General features: G+C 45.4%; 1 protein-coding gene across 1 annotated transcript in view; it reads left to right on the top strand.

Annotated features, from left to right (window-relative positions):
- Positions 1–27034, top strand: part of AOX1 (aldehyde oxidase 1) — an 83383-nt gene that overhangs the window by 45326 nt on the left and 11023 nt on the right. Inside the window, exons 26-31 of the mRNA XM_081336845.1 lie at positions 13330–13557; positions 14586–14681; positions 15504–15632; positions 18548–18622; positions 19371–19423; positions 26882–26996. Of these exons, the coding sequence (XP_081192971.1) occupies positions 13330–13557; positions 14586–14681; positions 15504–15632; positions 18548–18622; positions 19371–19423; positions 26882–26996 (696 nt within the window). The remainder of the gene's footprint in view (positions 1–13329; positions 13558–14585; positions 14682–15503; positions 15633–18547; positions 18623–19370; positions 19424–26881; positions 26997–27034) is intronic.

Consider the following 27034-nt stretch of genomic DNA (forward strand, 5'->3'; position numbering starts at 1 on the left):
TTGGCATTTGCAAATATAAGAAAGATATGTCAGTCTTCATTTGCAGAGTAGAATTGACAGAAAGGAGAGGGATCTGAACCTCTTCTATGGTAATTAAAAGGTAAAAGATTTATAAGATCTGAAGAGAAACCAGAATATTTCCCCCAATAAATACTCCTAAGCCTGATTGCCCAGCCAGATTTATTTCCAGTTGGGGAGCTTGGCTGGAAGGGGCAAAACTTCTAAGGCCCTGGATAAACAACACTTCATAGAATCAAAGGTTCATAGCATTGGAAGGGGCACAAAGTTCCTCTGGCCTAACTACCTCCTATACCATCCACGAGAGATGGTTGTCCAGCCTCTTCTTAAAAATCTCCAAGAACCAGAATCCACAACTTTCATTGGCAGACTGTTCTTTGATATCGCCAGGGAAGTTTCCCTTATATCTGAACCAAATTTAGATAGCTACATTTTTTCTGTTCTACCTCACAGAGATAATTTCCTTGCACCAACAGGGGAACTGACTGTTTATCTCAGTGTATCATTTTGTCATCACTATGCCATCTCAAACAGCACAACTCCCCATTGCAGGCTCACGACAAATATCAGATAATAAGACTGAAAATAAACTTCTGTCGTCATGGTGAATAATTACATGATTTATTTATTTATTTATTTATTTATTTATTTATTTATTTATTTATTTATTTATTTATTTTTTATTTATTTATTTTTTATTTATTTATTTATTTATTTATTTATTTAAAAAGGTTTTCTTGGTTTTTATAAGGATGGGAAGGAAAAAGGGGTGGGGATTGGGATTGGAATACAGGGAAGGTTGGGATAGGGATTGGGGTTTCCCCCGATAACATTCAGTGTTTGGCAAACAACATATTGTCTGGGTACATATATATAAATGAGAATATTAGAGTTAATGATTGATAGCAATAATAAGTATAGTAAACAATAATAAAAAATATTAAGTTTTCAATCCGTAATATTTTTCTTACTAGAATACATTCAAAAATACATACCACCTTCCTTTCTCTCTAATTTGGTTATCTAGCCATTGATAAAATTTAATCCAAGTTCTATAGTAAACTGAATCCTCTTTCTCATTAATCTCTAAAATTAATCTATCCATTTCTGCACAATCTAGTATTTTCTTTATTAATACTTCTTCAGTCGGTAAATTTTCATTTTTCCAGTATTAGGCATAGGTAATTCTCGCCACTGTTATTACATGTAATATTAAATAACCGCTCTCCTTGTCATAGTTAGGACCTATCATTCCTAGCAAGAACAATTCTGGTTTAAATTCTATTTGTTTTTAAATCATCTTTTCCAACCATAAATGTATCTTAAACCAAAATCTTTTAGCTTTAGGACATGTCCACCAGATATGGTAGTAAGTATCAGGTCTTTAAGTACATTTCCAACAAACATTTGAGGTGTTTTTAAACATTTTCGCTAATCTCACTGGTGTCATGTGCCATCTATAGAACATTTTATACAAATTTTCTATATATGATACAGCTTTAGTCTAATATTTCTATCCCATAACTTTTCCCATTCAAGCTCTATAGAATGTCCAACATTTTTTGCCCAAGTTATCATTGTTTCTTTGACTTGTTCTTCCTCCATCTTTAAATTAAGTAAAGTATAGAGTTTTTGGATCAGCTTTTCATGTTTTTTTAACAATATAAGATCTAGTTCTGTCTGTTCCTTGTAAAATGCCATTATTTTCACATCTTTTTCATATCTTGTTTGAATTTGTAGGTATGGCCACCATGCTAGGTTAATACCTTGTTGCTGTAGATCTTGTCTAGATTTCAATTTTCCTTCATTGTCCTATAAGTCTTTATATGTTACAAGTTTCTCATAGTTAATAAAATTTGGGTAAGCGAAGACTTCCATTGTTGAAAGCTATTCAGGTATCTTAATATAATTTTTTTTCTTTTATTTTTTTCCCATTCTAAAAGAAGGGCATTTCTTATGGCATGGCTCTGGAAGTATCTATGTGCTTTGTTCTTCCCATACCATAGGAAGGCATGCCAGCCAATCTGTAAGTCATGCCGCTCCAGTTATAATACTGTAGTCTTTTATTTCTAAGTGTTATCCATTCTTTAATCCACGTTAAAATAGCTGCTTGGTAATGTAACTTCCAATCTGGGAGTCCAAATCCTCCCCTTTCTCTAACATCCTGTAGCATTTTCACTTTGATTCATTCTTTTTTTCCTTGCCAAATAAATTTCAATATTGTAGTATTTAGTTCATCAAAGAAGGCTTTTTCTAATTTTACTGGGATGGTTTGAAATAGAAAAAGTTATTTTGGTAAAAACATTCATTTTAATTGTAGCTATTCTCCCCAATATTGACAGTTGGAGATTTTTCCACTTTTCTGAGTCCAGTTTTATTTGTTTTAATAATTTTGTATAGTTGTCCTCTTTCACTGTTATACATCTTGCTGTTAAATAAATTCCCAAGTATTTAACTTTTTTAACTATTTGAAGATTTGTTTTTCTTGCAAGTTGCATTTTCTGTTTTTCAGTTAAGTTCTTTGTCAAAACTTTAGTCTTTTCTCTATTATCAGGTCTGCGACGTCTCCATATTGTTCTATTGTATCCAACAATTTCGTGCTTGTTTCCAAAGATTCTTCTAATATAAAAACCAAGCCATCTGCAAATGCTTGCAATTTGTATTTTCCACCTTTAACCTCTAATCCTTTAATCTCACAGTCTTGTCTAATATTTCTATTTAGTATTTCCAAGGTTAATATGAATAATAGTGGGGATAGGGGACATCCCTGTCTTGTGCCCTTTTTGATACTGAAATTTTCTGTATAGTCTCCATTTACAATTATTCTGGCAGTCTGTTTATCATAAATTGCATGAATTGCATTCATAAAGTTTTCCCCAAAGTCTATTTCAATGAGTTGCTGAAACATAAATTGCCAATTTAGATTATCAAATGCTTTTTGTGCATAAAGAAATATCAATGCCACCTGTTTCCCTGGATGGGCTTCATAGTACTCTAAAACATCCAAAATTGTTCTTAAGTTATTTTTATGTGTCTTTTTGGTTAAAAAAAACATTTTGATCTATATGTATAAATTCATTCAAAAGTTTCTTAGTTCTTTCTGCCATTATCAAAGTGAAGATTTTATAATCTACATTTAATAATGATATTGGTCTATAATTTTTTTATATGTGTCAAGTCTGTATCTTCTTTGGGTATTAAGGTAATATTAGCTTCAGTCCATGTCTTTGGTATTTTGGTTTCCAGGAGAATTTCATTGCAGAGATCTTTCAAGGTTGGAGTTAAGACAACTTGCAACGCAGTGTAAAATTCTGTAGGTAGTCCATCAGGCCTCAGAGTCTTATTTTATTTTTTTTTGCCTTTTTATAGCTTCTGTAATCTCCATCATTGATATTGGTTCATTTAATATATTGCGAATACTCTGGGGGACTTTTGGTAGGTTTGCTTTTTTTAAGTACCGTATATACTTGAGTATAAGCTGACTCGAATATAAGCCGAGACCCCTAATTTTACCCCCCAAAAGTGGGAAAAGTTGGTGACTCGAGTATAAGCCGAGGCTGGGAAATGCAGCAGCTCACCTTATGCTCCTCTCCAGAGATCTTCCCTCAGCAGCGGCCGGCAAAGTAGCTCGCACGCGAAACAAGCCCGGCAGAGGAGCCGGAGCGGCGAGCAGAGGCGCCCGGCCCAGATCCTGCAAGGCCCGGCCGAGACACGCCCCCAGCAGCGGAGCTGCTCCGGCTCCTCTGCCGAGCTTGTTTTGCATGTGAGCTACTTTGCCTGACGCTGAGAAGACCCGCTTGGGCACTCGGGTTGGTGTCAGTCTCCGCAGGCCCTTCTCGTTTCCAGGAACGTCAAGCGCGCTTGGCTCCCCACCCCCACGGCAGGGCAGGGCAGGGCAGAGACTTGCTCGCCCTTCTGACGGCCCTGAAGAGAAACGAAGGGCTTGCAAACTCCCCGCGAGAAGCTGGGCGAAGCGCGCGGCTGGGCGAGTGTGTGCCTGCGCGCGTATTTACGAAAGAAACGCTCCGAGAGTTCTTTCTCCGCCCCCTTGGGGGGAACTCTAGCGACTGCTGTAGCCGCGCTTCTCTTCTCGGCTCCGAAAATAGGGATTTCTACTCTCTCTCTCTCTCTCTCTCCCCTCCCCACCCCGCATTCTCCTGCCTCTTCGATTGCGACAATAAAAGGGCGAAGGGTGCGCTGGTTTCTTCCTCCTTCCTCCCCCCCTCCCCTCCCCTCCCCTCCCCGATTGTCAGGTGAGGCAGCTGGAGGTCTGGCCGGGAGATTGTAGCCGTTTTGAAACGCCGCGTCTTGAAACGCCCGATCAGCTGATTTTCGGGTGGAAGAGCCGCGGCTTGAATCTGTTTGCATCTGCCTGAATTAGACCGAAACGGCCTGAATTTGACCAGAGTTGCTTTGTAATGGCTGGAGGAACTGCAGAGGAGGTCTTGCCGGGAGATTGTGGCCGTTTTGAAACGCCGCGGCTTGAAACGCCCGATCAGCTGATTTTCGGGGCGGAAAGAGCCACGGCTTGAATCTGCTTGTATTTGTTTGAACTTAACCAGAAACGGCTCGTAATGGCTGGAGGAACTGCGGAGGGAGTGAATGCTCCAGCCTGGAATATTTGGAAAGGCTGGGGGAACCGGATGAACTGCAGCTTAAGCGACTGTTGCCGGAGGAGCCATGGCTTGAAATGCCCCAGTTTTGTGGCAGCGTTTGCTTGTTCCGGGTAGAAAAAACGCTGTCGACCCCGGCATCTTTTGCGGGGAGGGGTGAGGTGGGGTGGGGTGGGGTGGAGGAAGCAGTTTGCGAAGCAGCCGAAATGGGGGTGTCAAGCCCTACGGGGACCAGGGGAGCACTTCCAACAATGCCCGCGCAGCACCGAAGGCCCATTGGCGCCCGCACCCAACTGTTCGGCGGGCGAACGCCAGACCCGCTGCCGCACTTACAGCTGATCGGCGGCCGGAGGAGATTGCGAGCGGCTGCGGAGGTTCCGCGCCGGCACAAACAGCTAATCGGGGCTGAAGGAGACTGCGAGCGGCTGCAGAGGTTCCGCGGCCACATCAACAGCTGATCGGCGGCCGGAGGAGATTGTGGACGGGCGCAGAGGGTCCGCGTCAGCACAGACAGCTGATCGGCGGCTGAAGGAGACTGCGAGCGGCTGCAGAGGTTCCGCGGCCGGATCAACAGCTGATCGGCGGCCGGAGGAGATTGTGGACGGGCGCAGAGGGTCCGCGTCAGCACAGACAGCTGATCGGCGGCTGAAGGAGACTGCGAGCGGCTGCGGAGGTTCCGCGCCGGCACAAACAGCTAAGGGGCAGCCGGGGACGTCTACCGGTGGTCACGCAGCGCGATCAACTGAGCGGCAGCTAGAAACAGCCGCCGACGGTCGCACGGGCCTCACGGGACCTTTCGGGTCCGATGGCGGCTTGGAGAGTGTGGGTGGCTGCTTCGCAGACCTGGCGGTTGTAGCGGCATGCAAGGTCTGCGAAGCAGCCACCCACACTCTCCAAGCCGCCATCGGACCTGAAAAGTCCCGTGAGGCCCGTGCGACCGTCGGCGGCTGTTTCTAGCTGCCGCTCAGTTGATCGTGCTGCGTGACCACTGGTAGACGTCCCCGGCTGCCCCTTAGCTGTTTGTGCCGGCGCGGAACCTCCGCAGCCGCTCGCAGTCTCCTTCAGCCGCCGATCAGCTGTCTGTGCTGACGCGGACCCTCTGCGCCCGTCCACAATCTCCTCCGGCCGCCGATCAGCTGTTGATGCGGCCGCGGAACCTCTGCAGCCGCTCGCAGTCTCCTTCAGCCGCCGATCAGCTGTCTGTGCTGACACGGACCCTCTGCGCCTGTCCACAATCTCTTCCGGCCGCCGATCAGCTGTAAGTGCGGCAGCGGGTCTGGCGTTCGCCCGCCGAACAGTTGGGGGGTGCGGGTGCCAATGGGCCTTCAGTGCTGCGCGGGCATTGTTGGAAGTGCTCCCCTGGTCCCCGTAGGGCTTGACACCCCCATTTCGGCTGCTTCGCAAACTGCTTCCTCCACCCCACCCCACCCCACCTCACCCCTCCCCGCAAAAGATGCCGGGGTCGACAGCGTTTTTTCTACCCGGAACAAGCAAACACGCAGGCAACCCTGCACTATTCAGCTCAGTGAAGTCACGCTTGAAACGGCTTGAAATGCCCGATCAGCTGATTTTCGGGGCGGAAAGCATGCGGTGTTGTTGTGTTTTTTTTTCCTCCCCCCGAAAGTGAACGGCAGCTTTCCGTACTAGTGTATTTGTACTGCCGCGAGTGACAACTGACAAAGCTTGCCGGTGTGATCTTGATTTTGGAACTGATGAAGTCTGTTAACTAATTGATTGGCACTCCGGTCGCTCATCGCCGTGAAACTAGACCTTGTTTTTGGGTTGTTTTTTTTTGTACTTTGGGCTGATCAAATGGAATAAATGGAATAAATAAAAACACTGGCATGTCAAGACACCAGCACAAAGACCAAGGTACAAGCACCTCTCCTTCAGTCATTATTGAAACATTTGATCAGCCCAACTTCTTCTTCTTATTATTATTATTATTAAATCTGTTTTTTAACCAAGCGTGACTTCACTGAGCTGAATAGTGCAGGGTTGCCTGCGTGTTTGCTTGTTCCGGGTAGAAAAAACGCTGTCGACCCCGGCATCTTTTGCGGGGAGGGGTGAGGTGGGGTGGGGTGGGGTGGAGGAAGCAGTTTGCGAAGCAGCCGAAATGGGGGTATATAGAGGATGGGAGGTTCCCACCGAGAGAGCCAGCAGAGTTGTTGTCGAAGCGCGTCACACGCCTTTCCAACCACCAGAGAAGGGAGGAATAAGAAAGAAACACACACACACACAGACACCAGGAAATCGAGGAAGCTTGCGTAAGATCTGAAGGAGACACGATCGTGGGAAAGGCACCGAGCGTGCCGTGGAAAAAAAAGAAAGGGTGGACTTGGGCTCGGCTGGTTTCGCAACGGGAAATGGGAAATCCCCGCAAAAGATGCCGGGGTCGACAGCGTTTTTTCTACCCGGAACAAGCAAACGCTGCCCCAAAACTGGGGCGTTTCAAGCCATGGCTCCTCCGGCAACAGTCGCTTAAGCTGCAGTTCATCCGGTTCCCCCAGCCTTTCCAAATATTCCAGGCTGGAGCATTCACTCCCTCCGCAGTTCCTCCAGCCATTACGAGCCGTTTCTGGTTAAGTTCAAACAAATACAAGCAGATTCAAGCCGTGGCTCTTTCCGCCCCGAAAATCAGCTGATCGGGCGTTTCAAGCCGTGGCGTTTCAAAACGGCCACAATCTCCCGGCAAGACCTCCTCTACAGTTCCTCCAGCCATTACAAAGCAACTCTGGTCAAATTCAGGCCGTTTCGGTCTAATTCAGGCAGATGCAAACAGATTCAAGCCGCGGCTCTTCCACCCGAAAATCAGCTGATCGGGCGTTTCAAGACGCGGCGTTTCAAAACGGCTACAATCTCCCAGCCAGACCTCCAGCTGCCTCACCTGACAATCGGGGAGGGGAGGGGAGGGGGGGAGGAAGGAGGAAGAAACCAGCGCACCCTTCGCCCTTTTATTGTCGCAATCGAAGAGGCAGGAGAATGCGGGGTGGGGAGGGGAGAGAGAGAGAGAGAGAGAGAGAGTAGAAATCCCTATTTTCGGAGCCGAGAAGAGAAGCGCGGCTACAGCAGTCGCTAGAGTTCCCCCCAAGGGGGCGGAGAAAGAACTCTCGGAGCGTTTCTTTCGTAAATACGCGCGCAGGCACACACTCGCCCAGCCGCGTGCTTCGCCCAGCTTCTCACGGGGAGTTTGCAAGCCCTTCGTTTCTCTTCAGGGCCGTCAAAAGGGCGAGCAAGTCTCTGCCCTGCCCTGCCCTGCCGTGGGGGTGGGGAGCCAAGCGCGCTTGACGTTCCTGGAAACGAGAAGGGCCTGCGGAGACTGACACCAACCCGAGTGCCCAAGCGGGTCTTCTCAGCGTCAGGCAAAGTAGCTCACATGCAAAACAAGCTCGGCAGAGGAGCCGGAGCAGCTCCGCTGCTGGGGGCGTGTCTCGGCCGGGCCTTGCAGGATCTGGGCCGGGCGCCTCTGCTCGCCGCTCCGGCTCCTCTGCCGGGCTTGTTTCGCATGTGATTCCGGGCCAGGTGCTGCTGAGGGCGAGCAGAGGCGCCCGGGCCGGATCCTGCAAGGCCCCGGCCGAGACGCGACCCCAGCAGCGTCAGGCAAAGTAGCTCACATGCAAAACAAGCCCGGCAGAGGAGCCGGAGCAGCTCCGCTGCTGGGGGCGTGTCTCGGCCGGGCCTTGCAGGATCTGGGCCGGGCGCCTCTGCTCGCCGCTCCGGCTCCTCTGCCGGGCTTGTTTCGCATGTGATTCCGGGCCAGGTGCTGCTGAGGGCGAGCAGAGGCGCCCGGGCCGGATCCTGCAAGGCCCCGGCCGAGACGCGACCCCAGCAGCGTCAGGCAAAGTAGCTCACATGCAAAACAAGCCCGGCAGAGGAGCCGGAGCAGCTCCGCTGCTGGGGGCGTGTCTCGGCCGGGCCTTGCAGGATCTGGGCCGGGCGCCTCTGCTCGCCGCTCCGGCTCCTCTGCCGGGCTTGTTTCGCATGTGATTCCGGGCCAGGTGCTGCTGAGGGCGAGCAGAGGCGCCCGGGCCGGATCCTGCAAGGCCCCGGCCGAGACGCGACCCCAGCAGCGTCAGGCAAAGTAGCTCACATGCAAAACAAGCCCGGCAGAGGAGCCGGAGCAGCTCCGCTGCTGGGGGCGTGTCTCGGCCGGGCCTTGCAGGATCTGGGCCGGGCGCCTCTGCTCGCCGCTCCGGCTCCTCTGCCGGGCTTGTTTCGCATGTGATTCCGGGCCAGGTGCTGCTGAGGGCGAGCAGAGGCGCCCGGGCGACCCCAGCAGCGTCAGGCAAAGTAGCTCGGCCGCGCGCAAGTCCTCGGTAAGTTCTTTTTTTTTTGTTGACTGGAGTATAAGCCGAAGTGGATTTTTTCAGCCCAAAAAGTGGGCTGAAAAATTCGGCTTATACTCAAGTATATGCGGTAATGCTGTATTTCTTCCTTAGAGACTTCCTTTGCCTTGTAAAGTGTCTCATAATATTCTTTAACAATTTTTTTCATTGCATCATTTTGAAACTGTATTTCTCCTTTTGTATCTTATAGTTTCTTTAACATTTTCTTTTCTTTTTATTTTTTCAGTCTATATGCTAACCATCTTCCCGGTTTATTAGCGTTTTCAAGAAGTTCTGTTTGGCCCGTTTAATCTGTTGAGCCATTGATTCCATCTCAGCTAAGTTTAGTTTATGCTTTATTATTTCCATTTGTTTCTTGAGTGTTACTTTATCTGGATCTATTTGTAGATCTGATTCTAGGTTTCTAAGTCCCTCCCTCAAAGTTAATTGTAGTCGTTTCTTTTCTTTATTCTTCTTAGCAATATAAGTTATTCTTCTTAGCAATATAAGTTATAGCCAGTATAAGCAATATAAGTTATAGCCTCAAAGTTAATTGTAGTCGTTTCTTTTCTTTATTCTTCTTAGCAATATAAGTTATAGCCAGGCCTCTAAAGTATGCTTTAGCAGTGTCCCAAACATTTTGGAGTGATGTTTCTTCCTTCTTGTTTATTTTGAAGAAAAATTCCATTTCCTTTGTCGCTAGTTGTAGAAATTCTTTTTCCTTCAATATCAATTTGTTTAGAGACCATCTAGGTTTCTTCTTAACTCCTTTCCAAGTCATTTTTATTGGATTGTGGTCTGCCCAGTCATTAGTTTCAATTTCCGCCTCTTGAATCATCAATTTCAGGTCCAACAAAATCCATATCATGTCAATTCTTGACCATGATTTATGTCTATTTGAGTAAAATGTCATTTCTCTGGATTTTTCTCTCACCATATATCTAAAATGCTGAATTGTTCTATCATTTTTGAAAATGCTCTACTTAACACATTTCCTCCTTTCCTTCCTTGCTTAGCACTTATATAGTCCAAAGTTCCATCCACTATTGCGTTAAAATCTCCCATTATACAGAAGTTTTGGTAGTTTAGAGCTAATATTTTCTTGTGGAGTTCAAGATAAAATTGTTCTTGTTTGTCATTCGGTGCATATATTCCAATCATTAATATCTGCTTTTGGTCTATCATAATCTCCACCATTAAGATTCTCCCCTCTTCATCGGGGTAGATTTGTTTGGGAGTCATCTTTTCTTGATATAGAAAGCTACTCCTCTTTTCTTTTGAGATGCCGATGCAAAGAAAAGTTTGCCAATTTTTAGTTGCTCTAGAATTTTAATATGTTGCCTCTTAATATGCGTTTCTTGAAGACAAATTATATCCGTGTTTAATTTTTGTAAACGTGTAAAAAAATTTCTCCTTTTTGAGGGAGAGTTTAAACCATTAATATTTATTGATAGTATCCCAATCTCCTCCATCCTTTTCAATTATATCTAGGTCTTAATCTTCTAGTCGATCTTATCTGTCTCTGGTCTCTTGGTCTCGTGCCTTCTTCTGAATAGGAGGCTTTGGTCTCTTCCCTCGCTCCTTGGTCAGCCTCGCCTTCAACTGACATTTCCTCTTATTTTTTGGGTTATGGGGCATCTCTCTCCAGAGAGGCTCAATGACTATCAAAGAACCCCAGTGCTTTAACTGGTGTGTCCAATCTATATCTTTTCATATCCCAGAAAATTAAAATCCCTTCTGGAGTCATCCATCTAAAGTTCACTCCTTTTTCAACAAGCTTCTTAGTTAGAAATTGATAGTCTCTTCGAGCCTCTCTTATCCTTCTGGGGATTCGCTTGAGAACCACAATTTCTTTTTCTTTGTATTTCAACGGTTCGTCTCTTACTTTTCTCAAAATCTCATCTCTTATAGCTCTCTTTAAAAATCTGACATGCACTTCCCTGGGCACGTTGTTTCTTCTGGAATAGCTTGAGTTGATACGATAAACCTGGTTGATTTCCCCTTCCATTTGTAGCTTCCCGAATCCTAATAGGTCTGCCAGCAGTTCTGTTATCAATTCTAGAAGATCCTCTTCCTTATCTTCTTGTATGTTTTGAAATCTTAAAAAATATGACACCTGCTGCATTTCTATAATCGCAAGAGAGTCTTCCAGTTCGCCATTTATCTGCATCAATTTTTGGTTTTCATCTTTCAGGCCTTTAATTTTCTGGTCAACCTCAGTTGACTTGTGTTCCATTTTTTGAATTCTTTTCTGATTTTCTAAAATCATCTTTTGAAAATTTTCCATTTGAGAGTCTATATTGTTAATTTTTTTATTTATTTTGTCTAAATCACTTTTCAACTCTTCGTGATTTTTAGTTGCTAAAGCATCAATATCGTGAATTGCTTGTGAAATAGCTTGAGTATCCTTCTGTTGTGTATCAATCTTCTCCTGTTGTAACATTGCAGTTATTGGTTTCTGGTAGACTGGGCTTGCAGAAGTTGAAGCAGGAGAAGAAGAGCCTTTTTTTTCCAAGTTTAGATAGATTAGAAGGGCTCATCTTTTTCTTTCAGACGTATGATGCCTCAGTCAGATGAAAAAATTTGTAATCCAAAGAGCTCCTAATAATTAGGAGAAGCAGGCCATCAAAAGTAATAAAAAGGGTAAAAAATAAAGGGGACCAAAAAAGAAAGGGGTCCCAAACAAGTAAGAGAAAAAACAAGAAGAGTTTTATACCAAAGGAAAAGAGAAAAGAAAAGGATAAAAGGGGCAGAATAGAAAATGTCTCTGCTGCCTCCCCTCTTTGGTCCTTGGACTTGGATGGCTATAAAACAGCTGATGTGACATTACTCTAAATGTTGCCGTAGCAACGATTTCCAATTCTCACAGTGTCCCAGATAAATATTCAGTTGGGGACATAAGGATTGTGAGAAACTCAGAGATTCAGCACAACTTCAGCTCCATCAGAGCACTTGGAATACTAGCTGTTATTTAGAACTGATGCCAATCCAATAAAATGGAGGAGGAGATCATCAGCTGAAAAGGAACCTCTGCACATGCGCTATTCTGTCCCTCCCCACATAGGCCAAGCATTCAGGCAGTGGGACACATTTTCTTTGCTTGACCATAACTGTGAAGGGAGAAAGAAATGTGCTATATTTCTCTTCGTACCGTATTTTTCTAAACGATCATTCCAAAATTGGCCATTAATCTGTTATGAAGAGTATTGCTATTTTCAAAGCAATGGTCACTTCTACTGGAGACATCCCTACAGCTATCTTTGAGGAGGGTGAAAATTCACCACAGGAATACACAGGAAAATTGTGTCCATGTGCTATTATAATATACTGCCCAATTTATACAAACCTTGCTGTTTACCATCAGTACTTTTCTTCCCATCTTTGCCACGAATGTCAAGGGGGGGATTTATATGATTATGTTTAGGAAACATAATAAATAGCATTCTTATTGTCGTACAGAACACTCTGAAAAGAACTATTTCAGACTCGAAATAATGTATCCTGAACACAGACAGAAAAGAGCCTGCCTAGGGCAGCATCTATGGGAAGACAGGGTAGGAGGTAAGGCCAAAGTATTGGGTAGACAGAGGTCTGTATATTCTGCAGAATTGCTAGCCTGCTTTCCACTTCTATTCATAGCACAAGATTTTGCCCTGTCTTCAATCTTTTGGGAAAGAGTTGTTGAGAAGGTGGTGAGGTTACAATTACTGAGACTATAGGAAGAAATTATCTGGAGTCTTTTTAGGTCAGGACATAGTACTGAGACAGCATTGATTGTGCTTGTGGCAGAGTTGACATGGGAATAATAACAAGGTTGGGGATGGGGGGTGGGAGTCAAGTCCAAAGCTCCTGATTTGTGGGGTGCCACAGAGTTTGACCTTGTCGCTGCTCTTGTTTAATATCTACAGCGAGGGAGGTTTAGGGTAGGAATCATCAGTATAGTGATTATATTCAGCTGTACATCTGGACCCTGGCCAACCAAGCAATGCTGTCAAGATCTGGTCCTATCTCTGGAGACAGCGGAGGTTTGGACAGAAAGGACAGGCTCAAGCTGAGCACTAGCAGGACTGGCTGTGATTCTTGGACTGCCCAGTTCCAGGAAACATCTCCTCTGGTCCTGAATGGGCTTGCACTATGCATTCACCCATTTGGAACTGGGGCATAACCTGATCGTCTTCCTGGACTTTCATTTCCTGCTCAAAGAACAGATGGCTGCTCTCGACTGCATCTTTGGACTGTGGTGATTTTTTTTTAGCATACTAAAGGCATGGTAATTGTTATTAATACAGAATATATAAATGCACGTGCCAAGTTTTACATGATTTGTTAAAGATATGAAGCAACTAAAAGTATTTTCTGTGTCTCTGCTAAAGGTCAGGGAGATGAATTTATACAAAACTGTATCTGAAATGCCCTACAAAGAAAAAGTGGATGGCAGAAAACTGCTAGCATGTTGGAAAGAATGCTTGAAGAAGTCTGATTACTACATCAGAAAAGAAGCTGCTGAGGAATTTAATAAACAAAATTACTGGAAGAAGAAAGGAATTGCAATCATCCCCATGATATTTTCAGTTGGATATAATACCACATTTTACCACCAGGCAAGATGTTCACTTTTCAGAATGTGATCCTCCCCAAACCTCTTTTCTCCAAACTTCCAGTACCCGCCGCCCGCATATGATTGGATGTATGCCTTTTTTACAAATGAATATACCTGGGACTCAAATTTTTAGAATGGTTGCCAGTGTGTGTGTGTGTGTGTGTGTGTATGTGTGTGTAATAAACTTATTTGCATTTGTTTAGGAACAATATTACCTTCATTATACAGTTCTAATAAGGATTAATTTTCAATATTCAGAAATTTTAATTATTTGACAAATCTTGAATAATTGGTCAGTCCCGTGTCATATTGAAAGGTAAATCTATAGAAATCATTTTGGTGACTTAAAGAGCATTTTTCCCCAGGTTCCAGCTTCAACCCTCATCCTCTCTGTGGGTACTTTTTCTGAGACTGTATTGAATTGTCACTGAAGTTGAAGACTACCTACATTGTAATTTTGAACAAAGTCATAACATTAAATAGAGTAATAGTAGTAAACTGATATATTGGAGATGCAAAGCAGAGCAATGTTCACTGTCCAAATAATGCAAAGCTCTCAGAAGCTTTCCATCAGACCTCACCTACCACCAGGTGCAATCTGTATCTCATCATTTTAGACAGTTCTTTTTAAATCTTTGTTATTGTTAACCATCTTAAGAGTCAACCATGATTCCTGTTAACTACAAAGACAGATCTATGCAGTTTTCTTGGCAACATTTTGGAAATGGTTTGCTAACACCTTCTACCTAGGATTGAAAGAGAGCAACCCAGCTGATTTTCTTGCTCAAGGGAAGACTAGAACTCATGGTTTCCCACGCCCAAACAGACTTCCAACATGTATTACAACACTACAATATTATGCTCTGATTTTATCACTCATTTTATCCTTTTTTTTAAAAAACTGGTATGAGGAAGAATAGTTTGTTCCTAGGACAATTCTCCATACATTACTTATAACAAGATTTAATTTAAAAGATTAAAACTAACTTTTATTAAATAAATAAATAAATAATTTTCTAATTTTTGTAGGCTGCTGCTTTGGTTCATATTTATGTAGATGGGTCAGTACTACTGTCCCATGGTGGAAGTGAACTTGGACAAGGACTTTATACCAAGATGTTACAGGTAATTAAGATTTAAAAATATCTAATATTCATAACTTGCATAAAGCCATCTTTCCAAATTGGGTGTCCTTTCCATGTGTTGAATTACAACCTCCATCATTTCTCTCCAGCATGTCCAATTCATCTGACAGGCAGTAGCTGGAGGTGGTGACTATAAACGGCCACACTCCTTAATGCCTGTCCGCAACATCTCTTTGCACTCTGTGGAAGGAGGGCACAAGTTGTCCCTGCAGGTTGCTTTTGCTCTTGACCCTTTTTTCCAGAGGATCCCACAGGTGGCATAGAGATCTCATACTCCATAGCACTCGCCTGCCTGCACTCCGTAGCATCTCCCTACAGCCACTGTTTGCACTCTGTGGCACCCTCCAAATTGCCTGCACTCTGTGACTTCTGCCCATGGCAACGGCCTGCCAAACTCCATGGCATCCACCCATTCATACTCCTTAGCACCCACCTGTAGCTCTTCCCTCTCAACTTGCTTGCCTGGGATTTAGTTTTCAGGACCTCTTCCCATGTCGCAGTCACATGAGGTTCTCTCTTAACAACCCGCATGGTTCACCACTAATGGAGGGCAGTGGGGACTGCCAAGACTGCCATTGCTAAGCAATGAGTTCACGTGATGTCACACTTTATGACCACATGTTTAACAATTGAAATTCCAGTCCCAACTGCTGTCGTGACCCGAGGACTACCTGTACTTATGTCTTATAATAATAAATTATTTCAACAAAACTTTCCCTGTAGTAGTAATTGTAATTGTATTTTGGGTTGTAACTCCAGGGAGATGACAAATGCTAATATTTTTCTTTTTTAAAACCAAAAGGTGGCTAGCCATGAATTAAAGATACCGCTATCTTATATACACCACTATGAAAGAACTACAGTCACAATACCGAATGCAATTGCTACAGCGGGATCAATCGGTGCAGATGTCAATGGGAAAGCAGTCCAGGTTTGATGCATAATTGGTGATGTTCTTTTCAATTATTTTGAAATGTAATGGAACAATGCTTCTGACATTAAAATCCACCTTTTTGGGAATGAGAGCCTTCTTTTTTTCCCAGCTGTTGTTAGATTTGAAAGATAGGGAGATGCGAAGCGATAAAACATCTGCAGTTAAAGGATCAGTTAGCAAAGGGAAAGGCCTACGCCTGCTGTGAGAGTAGGCAGTGATGAACTAGATGGGAAAATGTCCCAACCTGAAAATAGAACATTTGTCTTAAAAGAAATAGCTTGATGTCCCATTAAACTGTTTACATCTTTGGTTTTAAAAGCTGGGCACTGCCAGAAGTTGCCACCTTTTTCTAAAAAAGATCCTTCTGTTTTAACAGCTACTGTATATTACAATCACAGTGGAAGTTTCTTCTGCCGTTACACAGAAACTGAGTTCACACATCACACTGAAGCATAAGTCATTTATTTGATTTTGACATGTGTGAGGCAGTATCTATGGGAGAACAGAGTGAGGAGAGGTTGATTAGATTTACATTCTACCTTTACTTCAAGATCTCTATGTGGCCACATAATGTTCCACCCTTTTAATTTTTTTTCTCACAGTAAGAATGCTCTATTTATGTGAAGTAGGTTGGGCTGAACGTGCTTGGTCTAAAATTACCCAGTCAGTTTCCATGTCTAAGAATGAGCTAGAACCAGTGTCTCCTTAGTGCTAATCTAAAACATCACCAACATAGAACTGCAAATAGAAAAAAAATAATTGTTATTTTATAGATCATACCAACTGATGACTTACTGCAATATATGAAGCTAATAAATAAATTTCCATGCTTCCACTGCCTGTTTTTAGCCGGTTGGTATGCAGGAGATCTCAAATTCATGCTTTAGTGTCTTAATAAAAGCATCAGATATTATCTGATCAAATATTTAAGATGCTAGAGCATTATTAATAAAAAATAGAGTAGTTTTCACTAAATAGAGCATATTTGTCCTTTCCAAAAGGAGAAGGGATTGAGCTATAATGCCTGTAATATAGCTGGACTAAGGATTGCAGAAAGCTGACAGAAAAGTTTGGGAATGAAAGGATCTGCTTGGGAAAGATGTAATAGAACAGGGGTGTTAAACTCAATTTCATTGAGGGCCGCATCAGCACTGCAGTTGCCCTTGGCGGGCCGGGTGGGTGTGGCCAGGGTGGGCATGGCCTACTGGGTGGGCATGGCCAGCTCTACATCATTCGCATCAAGGGCAGGAGTGGGACAGATCTGAGGGTCTCTGGCAGAAGATGGGATCAGGGAAAGTGCCAAGGCATGGTCCACTGGAGGAGCCTCACTGTTCCTCTCAGGCCTTGGGGGGGAGGGGGTTGGATGGTGGCGTGGAGGTCAAATGCCCAGCCCAGCCATCAAACACCCATGGCACTAAGCCCAGCCCCACTTCCCCAAGGGGGCACCCAGCTGCACTTACCTCCTCCTCAAGGCTGCTGCTGCTGTGCTTGTTCTCCTTAGCCAGGTTGCTCATGATGGGTACGAGGGCAAAGTCAAGAGGGGGGCCCACTCCCTCTCCATGTGAGGAGACCTGGCTTTGTATCCAAAGCTTCCTTAGCAACAGGATCGGAGAGCCCCCAGAATAGGCCAGGAGGAGCGGACAAGGAGATGGTGAAAGGGCAGCAGGGCAGGACTAAGGCAGGACTTCCCTCAGACCCTCCCTCTCCTTCCTTCCTTCCTTCCTTCCTTCCCTCCCTCCCTCCCTCCCTCCCTTCCAAGAACAGAGTGGTAGGAAAATATTTGAGATGAGGGAGGGAGAAAAACAGGCAAGAAACGCAGCTGGGGAAGTGTCATCCTTCATGAGGAATGAAGAAATGCACCATTGCCTGGAAGTGGCCAGCACATGGCCCTCGCCTACTTCACATATCCAGCTTAGTGGGCTCTGGGGGAGGGAATGCCATGAGCAGCATGAGAGTCGATGTTACCTGCACAATGCTGTCCAGCCCCCAGCCTGCCCGGTTTTGGCAGGCAGTGGGGCACTTTCCTGACAGTGCCATGAGGCTGAGCCAGGTGGCATGAATCTGAAGAGAAGTGCAATGCTGCCCAGGCCCTAGCCTGCCCAAAGTAGGCAGCGTCATATGCTGGCCACTTCCAGGCGATGGTGCATTTCTTAATTCCTCACAAAGGGTGATACCTCCCAAGCGTGCGCCCAGGGGGCAGTGCCGACGCAGCATGGGCCGGTCCCTCACTGTTTCCAGATGGCCTTGTGGATCTAAGACTGAATGTATTTCAACATAGATGACCACCATGAAATTGTACATTGCCTCCCGGCTGGCCTGGGCTGAGGCCAAGGCAGCAGGGGGCGTTCCCTCACTGTTTCCAGGATGGTTTCGCGGGCCACATGAAACCACTTTGTGGGCCGGATCTGGCCCCCGGGCCTTGTGTTTGACATGTCTGTAATAGACAATACTGGGCCAGAGAAATTCGTTCTGACTTAGTGTAAAATAGCATCTTCATTCCGCTGCTCTGTGTTATTGTCCAGTTGCAGAAAAGCAATTGAAGACCAGTTATGTTTGCTTTCAGAAATAATTATACAGCCTTATTATTTCTTTCCTCATAACAGTACTCACATTTACTGTTATAATGTGCAGTTAGCGAGGCAGTGTTGTATCCTTGTATACTGCATTTTGGCATGTGAGCATCTGTGATGCTAGGAGAATTTTGAACAAAATTGTATTTTTGGTTAAGAAACAGTCCTTCAATTATTCATGTCATGAAGGTGAACCTTAAAAATGCCCCAACTCTTGCAAAAAAATAGCAATCCCACCATGCAATAATTAAATGTGCCTTTTAAATCTCGATAACATCTTAACAATAAGGTATATTCTTTGTGACTAATTTTTCCTGTTTTGTTTGGAATCACCTTCTACAGAATGCTTGTCAAATTCTAAGGAAGCGCCTTGAACCAATCATTAAAAAAAATCCTAAAGGAAAGTGGGAAGACTGGGTAGGTATCATTTATATTTTTAAAACAGAATAATTGTAATTTAATCGTACTAGTAGCACATCTTCAGGAGAACAGCTGTTACATTAACTTCAACTATAAATACAAAAGCAGTACACTAGTTAAAGTGAACACTATGTCAAAATAGTCAGCAATTCTCAATTTATCTTAACAGGGAGCATTGCTGATATGTGGCACTTCTTGGTACTACTGAGCTTTGGATATATAAAGTTATCTAATTTCAGTAATGAATTCATTTTGGTGACATCTGAGCTTTACATTGTGTTCTGTGCACAATGGGGTCTCTTAGGATAAGATAAGATAACCAACTCAGCATCCTTTGGAAATAGTCCTTTCCCTTTTTAATGAACATTTTGTGACAAGATAAAAGTATACTCAAGAATATTAGAAGTGGAAAATGTGTGGAGCACTCTTAAAACTAATCTTTGAGGCAAGGGGGCAGCTTCATGCAAATGTATCTTAGAAGCTTCTTCTAAACACAGAATTTCCAGTCCTAAAATTCCATGATGTGGAACCAGTGAAGTTGCTTGGTGTCAGCAAAGATATATTTCTGGGGAAGTAATCCTAGATGTACAAGCAAATAGCAAATTCAACATGATTTTTTCCTCATCTCTCTTATGCAGAGAAGGAAGGCTGATCTTTAATGACCCCCATTTTGGTTTTGTTTTATGCACAAATGCATTTTTGTCAATATTACAAATATTGCTACTTAGCAATTTACCATTTTCAGATTAAAGCTGCCTACGAGGAAAGCATCAGCCTCTCTGCTACTGGCTTCTTCAAGTAAGCAATTTGTTCCCAATTCCTAAATGGCTTTTGCAAAGTCGCGTGGTCGCACAGAGAGACGGACACTTGAGCTGGGTAGTACTTCTTTATTGGATCGGGAATGAAGCTGGGGCAAAGGGGTTACCTGGCGTCTCTTTATACCTGCCCAGGTGAATCGTGACCAATAGATTCAAACCTGGGCTTCCCGCCAGTGCAGGTGTCCAATGGATTTAAACTCTGGCTTCCCGCCAGAGCTGACCATGCCCTGGGGCTGTCAACAACTTGCTCTATTCAGGCTTTCCTGCCAAAAGCGGTTATAGCCTGGAGCTGTCCAGCCCCCTGCTGTGCTGACATTCCATGTATGCTTTAAGAGCATACACTACACCCCTTCCCCCATAGTGAGGAATTACCCTCTGTCATTCTGTCTCCCATAACTATATACACTTATTTACACTATACACAAAATTTACATTTGTTATCCCTGGGTTGCTTCTCCACCCCCCTAAGAACGCACATAGTCCGCGAGGTAGCTTGGAGCCTTGTGCGGCCTGCTTGATCTTCTTGGGACTGGTTCTCCTGGTGGTGTGGTGCTGTTTTTTGACTCTCTTCCTTGCTGTGATTGTTGTGGTGGATTGTGGTGTGTGTGTGTGTGTGTGTGTGTGTGTGTGTGTTGCGGTGCCCGGGTTTTGTGTTCTGCTGGGTTCTGGTGACTGCCTGGTTTCTCTGTCAGTCTCCTGCCTGGGGTGGGGTTGCCACTGTGACCCTCTGGTAACCCTCCTGGGTGTTTGTGTTTGTGTTTGTGTTGGCTCTTCCTCCTCAGCCTCCAGTGTGTCCTCAACAACCCTTTCAGGAGCCCTTTTCCTCAACTGGTCCAGGTGCCTCTTCCAAAGGAGTCCCCCCTCCACCCTTACCTTGTAGGACAGGTGTCCTGTTTGCTCTAGTATCTCCCCTGGCACCCATGGGTGACCTGAGCTATAGTTCCTAGCCCAGATGGGGTCCCCTGTGTTGAAAATTGTTTTGATGTTAGGGGTCCCGGCGTCTGCTGCTACTCTGTCTGGGTGAAGCCTGTCCAGTGTTGTTATGAGGCGTCTGCCCCATCTGAGTTCCACTGGGCTTTTGTCTGTGGCGGTGCAGGATGTTGCATGTTGGTGTAGGAGGAAGGTGGCCAGTCTTTGCTTCCAATTCCCCTGCACTATGCGTTTGAGGGCATCCTTTGTTGTCCGCACGAATCGCTCTGCCAACCCATTACTGGCCGGGTGGAAAGGAGCCGAGGTGGCATGCCTAATCCCCAAGGTCCTCAGGAACACCTGGAAATCCGAGGAAGTAAATTGTGTTCCATTATCTGACACGATCACATCTGGCAGACCATGCATTGCAAACATCCCCCTCAATGCTTGGATGGTCCCTGCTGAGGTCATGTTGCCCACAGGCACTACCTCCAGCCATTTAGAATGGCTGTCTACTGCTACCAGAAATGTGTGACCTTGGAATGGGCCTGCATAGTCTATGTGCACCCTGGACCATGGGGTGTGTGTTTCCTCCCACTTGTGAACTGGTGCATGTGGCTGTTCTGACCGAGACCTCTGGCACGTGTAGCACCCAGCTACTAACCCTTCTATCTCCTTGTCCAACCCTGGCCACCACAGGTAGCTCCTTTCCAGAGCCTTCATTCTTACCACTCCAGGGTGGCCCTCGTGCAGTGACTGGAGGACTCTTTCTCTAAGCTTTGTGGGAATGATGACTCTACTCCCCCACAAGAGACATCCCTTGTGTGTTGATAGTTCATATCTTCTGGAGAAGTATGCAATGAACTCTTGCCCTGGTGATTTGTCCTGCCACCCACTGCTCACCCACGATTGTTCCCTGCTCAGAACCTTGTCCTTGGGGGTCTCTGTGGCTATGTCCCTTGCGTTGAGGGGGCATTCTGGCAGTTCCTGTATTGCCAATATTTGGGCAGCAGGTGCTGGGTCCGGCTCAGTATCCCTTAGGGAAAGTCTGCTGAGGCCATCTGCGTGCCCCATCTCTTTGCCCGGCCTGTGTACCAGCTTGCATGAATATGCTGACAGGAAGATGGACCAGCGTAACATCCTGGGTGATAGGATTTGTGGTGTCTGCTTCTCTGTTGTAAACAACCCCAACAATGGCTTATGGTCCGTGTATATTAGGAACTCCCTACCATATAGGTAATCATGAAATTTTTTGACTCCTGCAACCACTGCCAGCGCCTCCTTATCTATCTGCGCGTAATTTCTTTGTGCAGCTGACAGGGTCTGGGAGTAGTATGCGATGGGGGCCTGGGTTCCATCCTCCTCTAAATGGCTGAGGACTGCCCCAATCCCATAAGGGGATGCATTGCACGCAATGCAGATTGGCTTGTCCTCTCTGAAGTGTGTGACTGTCGCATTGCCTGCTAACAAGTCCTTCAGTGAGTTGAACGCGTTTGTGTGTGTGTCCGACCAGTCCCAGTGTGCCTGTTTGTCCAGCAGCCTGTGTAACAGTTCTGCAATGGTTGCCTTGTGTGGCAGGAATGCATGATAAAAGTTGAGGAGGCCCAGGAATGCCTGCAACTCAGACTTGTTTTTGGGGATTGGGGCTTCTTTGATTGCCCTGACCTTGGATGCAGCTGGATGGATGCCTCAAGCATCGATCCTGAACCCCAGGAACTCTGTCTCCTTCACCCCAATCTTGCATTTTTCCCTTTTGAGTTTCAGACCTGCAGCCCTAAACCTCTGAAGCACCGCTTTCAATCAGTCTGCCAAGACGTCCTCGGAACTGGCTGCAATTAGGACGTCGTCAAAATAGGGGCAAACCCCTGGTATTCCCTTGAGGGTCCTTTCCATCACCTCCTGGAAAATTCCAAGAGCTACGCTAACCCAGAACTGCAACCGGTCTACCCGGAACGCCCCTTTGTGTGTGATTATTGTTTGTGCTTTAGCAGCCCCCAGGTCAACCGGCAGCTGCTGGTAAGCTTGGGCAAGATTCAATTTTGCGAACACCGCCCCACCTTGCAGGGACACCAGGATGCTGCTTACCGCAGGGACCGGGTAGGAATGGGCACTCAAAGCTCGGTTGATGGTCCCCTTAGAATCGGCGCAAATTCTAATCTCGCCGTTCGCCTTGAGTGGCGTCACGATGGGGGTTTCCCATTCTGCTCCCTTGACTGGCGTTAGCACCCCCTGGTCTACCAGCTTATCCAATTCCCGCTCTATCTTGTGTTTTAGCGCAAACGGGACTCTCCTAGCCTTCATTCGGATGGGCCGGACCTGGGGGTCTAATTTAAATGAAATTGGGGAACCGGTGTATCTCCCTAGCTGCTCATCAAACACGTCTGCAAAGTCCTTGCAGATACCTTCCAATGAAAGGCAACTCCGCGTCTGGTGAATCCCCGTGATTCCAATGCCCAGCGCCTTGAACCATCCTAACCCCACGAGGCTGGTTCGCTGCCCTTCGACGACCAACACGCTTAACTTGCCCGCAAACCCCTTGTACTGAACCAACATCGATGCCTCCCCCCGAACATTAATGGGTGAGTTTTGGAAGTCAGAAAGGGTCAGCCTGGATGGCCTCAAGGGAACCCGTTGGCCGCTCCGCTTGCAAATGTCATTAAACGTTCTGGCGGAGATGATTGACACGGCTGACCCTGAGTCCAGTTCCATCGTGCAGGGGACCCCTTGCAGCTTCACCCTCAATTTTATTTTCGGGATTAGTGCCGCAGGGCCCCCTGTTAAACAAACGTCTGGCCGTCCCTCCGTGTGGCTGACCGTCAGTCTCGGCAACCGCTCCCCGGTACCTGTAGTGAACTGGAATTCTGACCCAGTTGTGCCATTCCGCCGTCTTGGTCGTCCTGCGTCTGGATCCGGGGCTGCCGATAGGATTCCGTCCGCGGCTACCGTTGCCCGGTGCAGGATCCCATCCTCGTTGCCAGTGCAAAGTCGCGTGGTCGCACAGAGAGACGGACACTTGAGCTGGGTAGTACTTCTTTATTGGATCGGAAATGAAGCTGGGGCAAAGGGGTTACCTGGCGTCTCTTTATACCTGCCCAGGTGAATCACGACCAATAGATTCAAACCTGGGCTTCCTGCCAGTGCAGGTGGCCAATGGATTTAAACCCTGGCTTCCCGCCAGAGCTGACCATGCCCTGGGGCTGTCAACAACTTGCTCTATTCAGGCTTTCCCGCCAAAAGCGGTTATAGCCTGGAGCTGTCCAGCCCCTGCTGTGCTGACATTCCGTGTATGCTTTAAGAGCATACACTACAGCTTTATTTTAAATATCAAAGGTGATAATTTGGGACTTAGTGGGAATTTCATGTCCTGAATATCATTCCAGTCTTTGGAGGGCATTTGGTTTTTCTTGCCTAAATGTAGAACTTTACTTTTCTTACCATTGGATTTCATTTTGTTAGGGCCCAATGTTCACATCTCTCAAGATCTGTATCTTGAGCCTGTCTTTTGGAGCACTGGCTATTCCTGCCAGCTTGGTGTCGTCTGCAAATTTGATGAGTTCTGCTTCGTTCCCCTTCTTTCCCCTCATCTAAATCATTGGTGAAGATATTGAAGAGTACTGGGCCTAAGATAGAGCCTTGGGGTACCCCACTGCATACTTCCCTCCATGTAGATGCAGTTTCATTAAGAACTACACGTTAAGTGCAGTTGGTCAGTCAGTTACAAATTCATTGTTTTTTTACATTGTCAAGCAACCACACTTCTTTTGCATGCAAACAGCCCTGCTTCCTGTCTACCTGAGCAATACAATGTGACATACAGATGTTTCTATCTGACCTTCTCTGCTGAAGGGTGAAAAGAGTTGATGGTCAAGTATATTCAGACAGCGTTCAATTGCACAACAACTTTAGACTAATCAGCCAATAGAACTCTTAAGAACTTTAACCCAGTTACAGATCCATGGGATCATGAAAAGAGCCTCCCCCCAAATTGCATTACTTTTGGAAGTTGGGTGTCCCCTGGGCTTTTTACTGGCAAATCCTTTCAAATCTGAAGCACCTTTCAGTTAGCTTTGCTGGTGCTTCTGACATGAATACGGACAGAACAGATCCCTGCTGAAGGGATGAATTAACCTATTACCTTTTTTACCACACCCTGCACATGCATAATCAGATTAATTACAAAAAGAGTCATTGGGCAGTGATGCACAAGAGACCATGATTGGGAGTGATAATGAGGTCAGAAAATGTAATGCCTGTATAAACTTTATCCTTACTTAAGGAAAGGTTGATAGTGCTTTAATTCTCTGGAAAGGTACAGAGAAACAGAAGGGAAGGACTTCTTTCTGGTATTGTCTTGTTCAATGTGAATGTTTTACAATAAGCCAACAGGTGAGGTTCAAAAACTATATTGGGATTGGGAAAAGTTACTGACAGACTCAAAGAGAGACTATCATTTTGGAACAGCTCAGTGCAAAAGAATGTTGGACAAAAACTGTGAGTAATATTTATTTGAGTCACAAACTCAGGCAGTTCAGAAGTTATCCTAGCAAATTCTAGGTATCATTTGAACCCCTTAATTAGATCAGTGTTTTTCAACCACTGTTCCGCGGCACACTAGTGTGCCGCGAGATGTTGCCTGGTGTGCCGTGGGAAAAATTGAAAAAACACTGACCTAGGAGACAGCGGTGAGTGGAGGAGGAGGAGGAGGAGGAGGAGGAGGAGGAGGAACAGCCGCGGGCGGAGCGGCGCTGCAAGACTCTCTGGTGGGGAGCGCTGGACACCGGAGCCTTGGCTAAGCTGACGGCCCTACTTCGCTGGAAGCAAAAGCCCGGGAAAAGAAGTGGGCTCGACCTCTCTAGGCACCAGGGCTCCACGGCAGCGTAGCTCCGCCCCCTTCTCTGGCTTCGGAGGGTCTCTTGCTGAAGAGAGAGAAGCTGGGGAGAGGCGACCGGCTCGCTTATCGGAAGAGGACGGACAGGCGGCTAGCCCGGCTCGCCTGAGCTGTCGCGTGGTTGGTTGCCTGCAACGTTCGAAAAAGCTCTTCTTCCCCAGCACGCGCCGCTTACTCCTTACTCCCCGCGCGGCTGAGGATGCGAGACTCCCGCCTGGTCGGCTGCCTGGCTCCGCTTTCTTTGCTCGCCGCGACCCCTCGCCCCAGCCCGAAATAGAGGGATCTGACCGCTTCGCTCTTGGAGGCTTCGCTTGCGTCTGAAAAATTACATGGCTGTTTTTTTTTAACCTGTCCTTTTGATACGTTGCATAATAAAATGTCCTTTGGACCAAAGCAATTAAAAACCTTTGGGGTTCCCCCCCCCCTCTGGAGTGAAGTGCTTTTGATGGTAAAGGTGAGAAAGAAAGAAAAAAGGAAGGGAAAAAAGGAGAAAGGGGGAAGGGGAAAAGGGAGGGAGAAAGAAAAAAAAGGAGAATAGAAAAGAAAGAGAGAGAGAGAGAGAGGAAGGGAGGAAGGAAGGAAGGAAAAAAAGCAGGAAGAAAAATTAAAAAGAAATGCAAGTAGCTTCCAGTTTCCACAACAAGTAGAAAGCAAGAAATTGAGAGAGGGAGGGAAAGAAAGTGGGAGAGAGAAAGGCAGGAAAGAAAGGAAGGAAGATAGAAAGAAAGAAAGAGAAAAGAAAGAGAGAAAGAAAGAAAGAGAAAAGAAAGAAAGAAGGAAAGAGAGAAAGAAAGAAAAATAAATGAAGGAGAAAAATGCAGAAAGAAAAATTAAAAAGAAATGCAAGTAGCTTCCAATTTCCACAACAAGTAGAAAGCAAGAAATTGAGAGAGGGAGGGAAAGAAAGTGGGAGAGAGAAAGGAAGGAAGGAAGATAAAGAAAGAAAAGAGAGGGAGGGAAGAGAGGGAAGGAAGGAAGAAAGAAAAGAAGGGAAAAAAGAAAATACAGAAAGATAAATTAAAAAGAAATGCAAGCTTTCCTTTTCCTTCACAGCAAAAACAAACAAACAAAAGCCCCAAAATAAAATAAAATAAAATAAAGAGGCTAATAATAATAATAATAATAATAATAATAATAATAATAATAATAATAATAATAATAATAATAATAAGAAGAAGAAGAAGAAGAAGAAGAAGAAGAAGAAGAAGAAGAAGAAGAAGAAGAAGAAGAAGAGGTTGGAAGGGACCTTGGAGGTCATCTAGTCCAACCCCTTGAGAACACAGGCCATCCTCGACTTACGACCGTTCGTGTAGCGACCGTGGGGAGGTCCAACGGTGCGGAAAATGGTGGAGTGCCTCGTGATTTTTTTCATGAAACAAGTGTGCCTTTGCCCAAAAAAGGTTGAAAAACACTGAATTAGATACATTAGGAATGACTATTGTCATTAGTTTTTCTCTCTAGCAATCAATTTCCAGTTGTTATTTTCTACTAAAACAGGGGACCTTCTTCATCTCACCACAGATCCTTTTTAAAATTTCTTTCAGAATATCTTAATAATTTGGTCCTTTCACATGTTTTGTGCATGTCTATTTGAAAAGACATCTAAAGAAAACACTCTAATTTTTTCCCCTTTTCCATCAGAGGATATGTTGTCTATATGGACTGGGAGAAAGGAGAAGGACACGCATTTCCATATTTTGTTTTTGCTGCAGCATGTTCTGAAGTTGAGATTGACTGCCTCACTGGTGACCATAAGGTAAGTCCAGTCCAAAAGTGGACTATATTCTCCACTTT

Source organism: Vipera berus, assembly GCF_964194415.1.
Source record: "Vipera berus genome assembly, chromosome: 1".
NCBI classification, from domain to species: Eukaryota; Metazoa; Chordata; class Lepidosauria; order Squamata; family Viperidae; genus Vipera; species Vipera berus.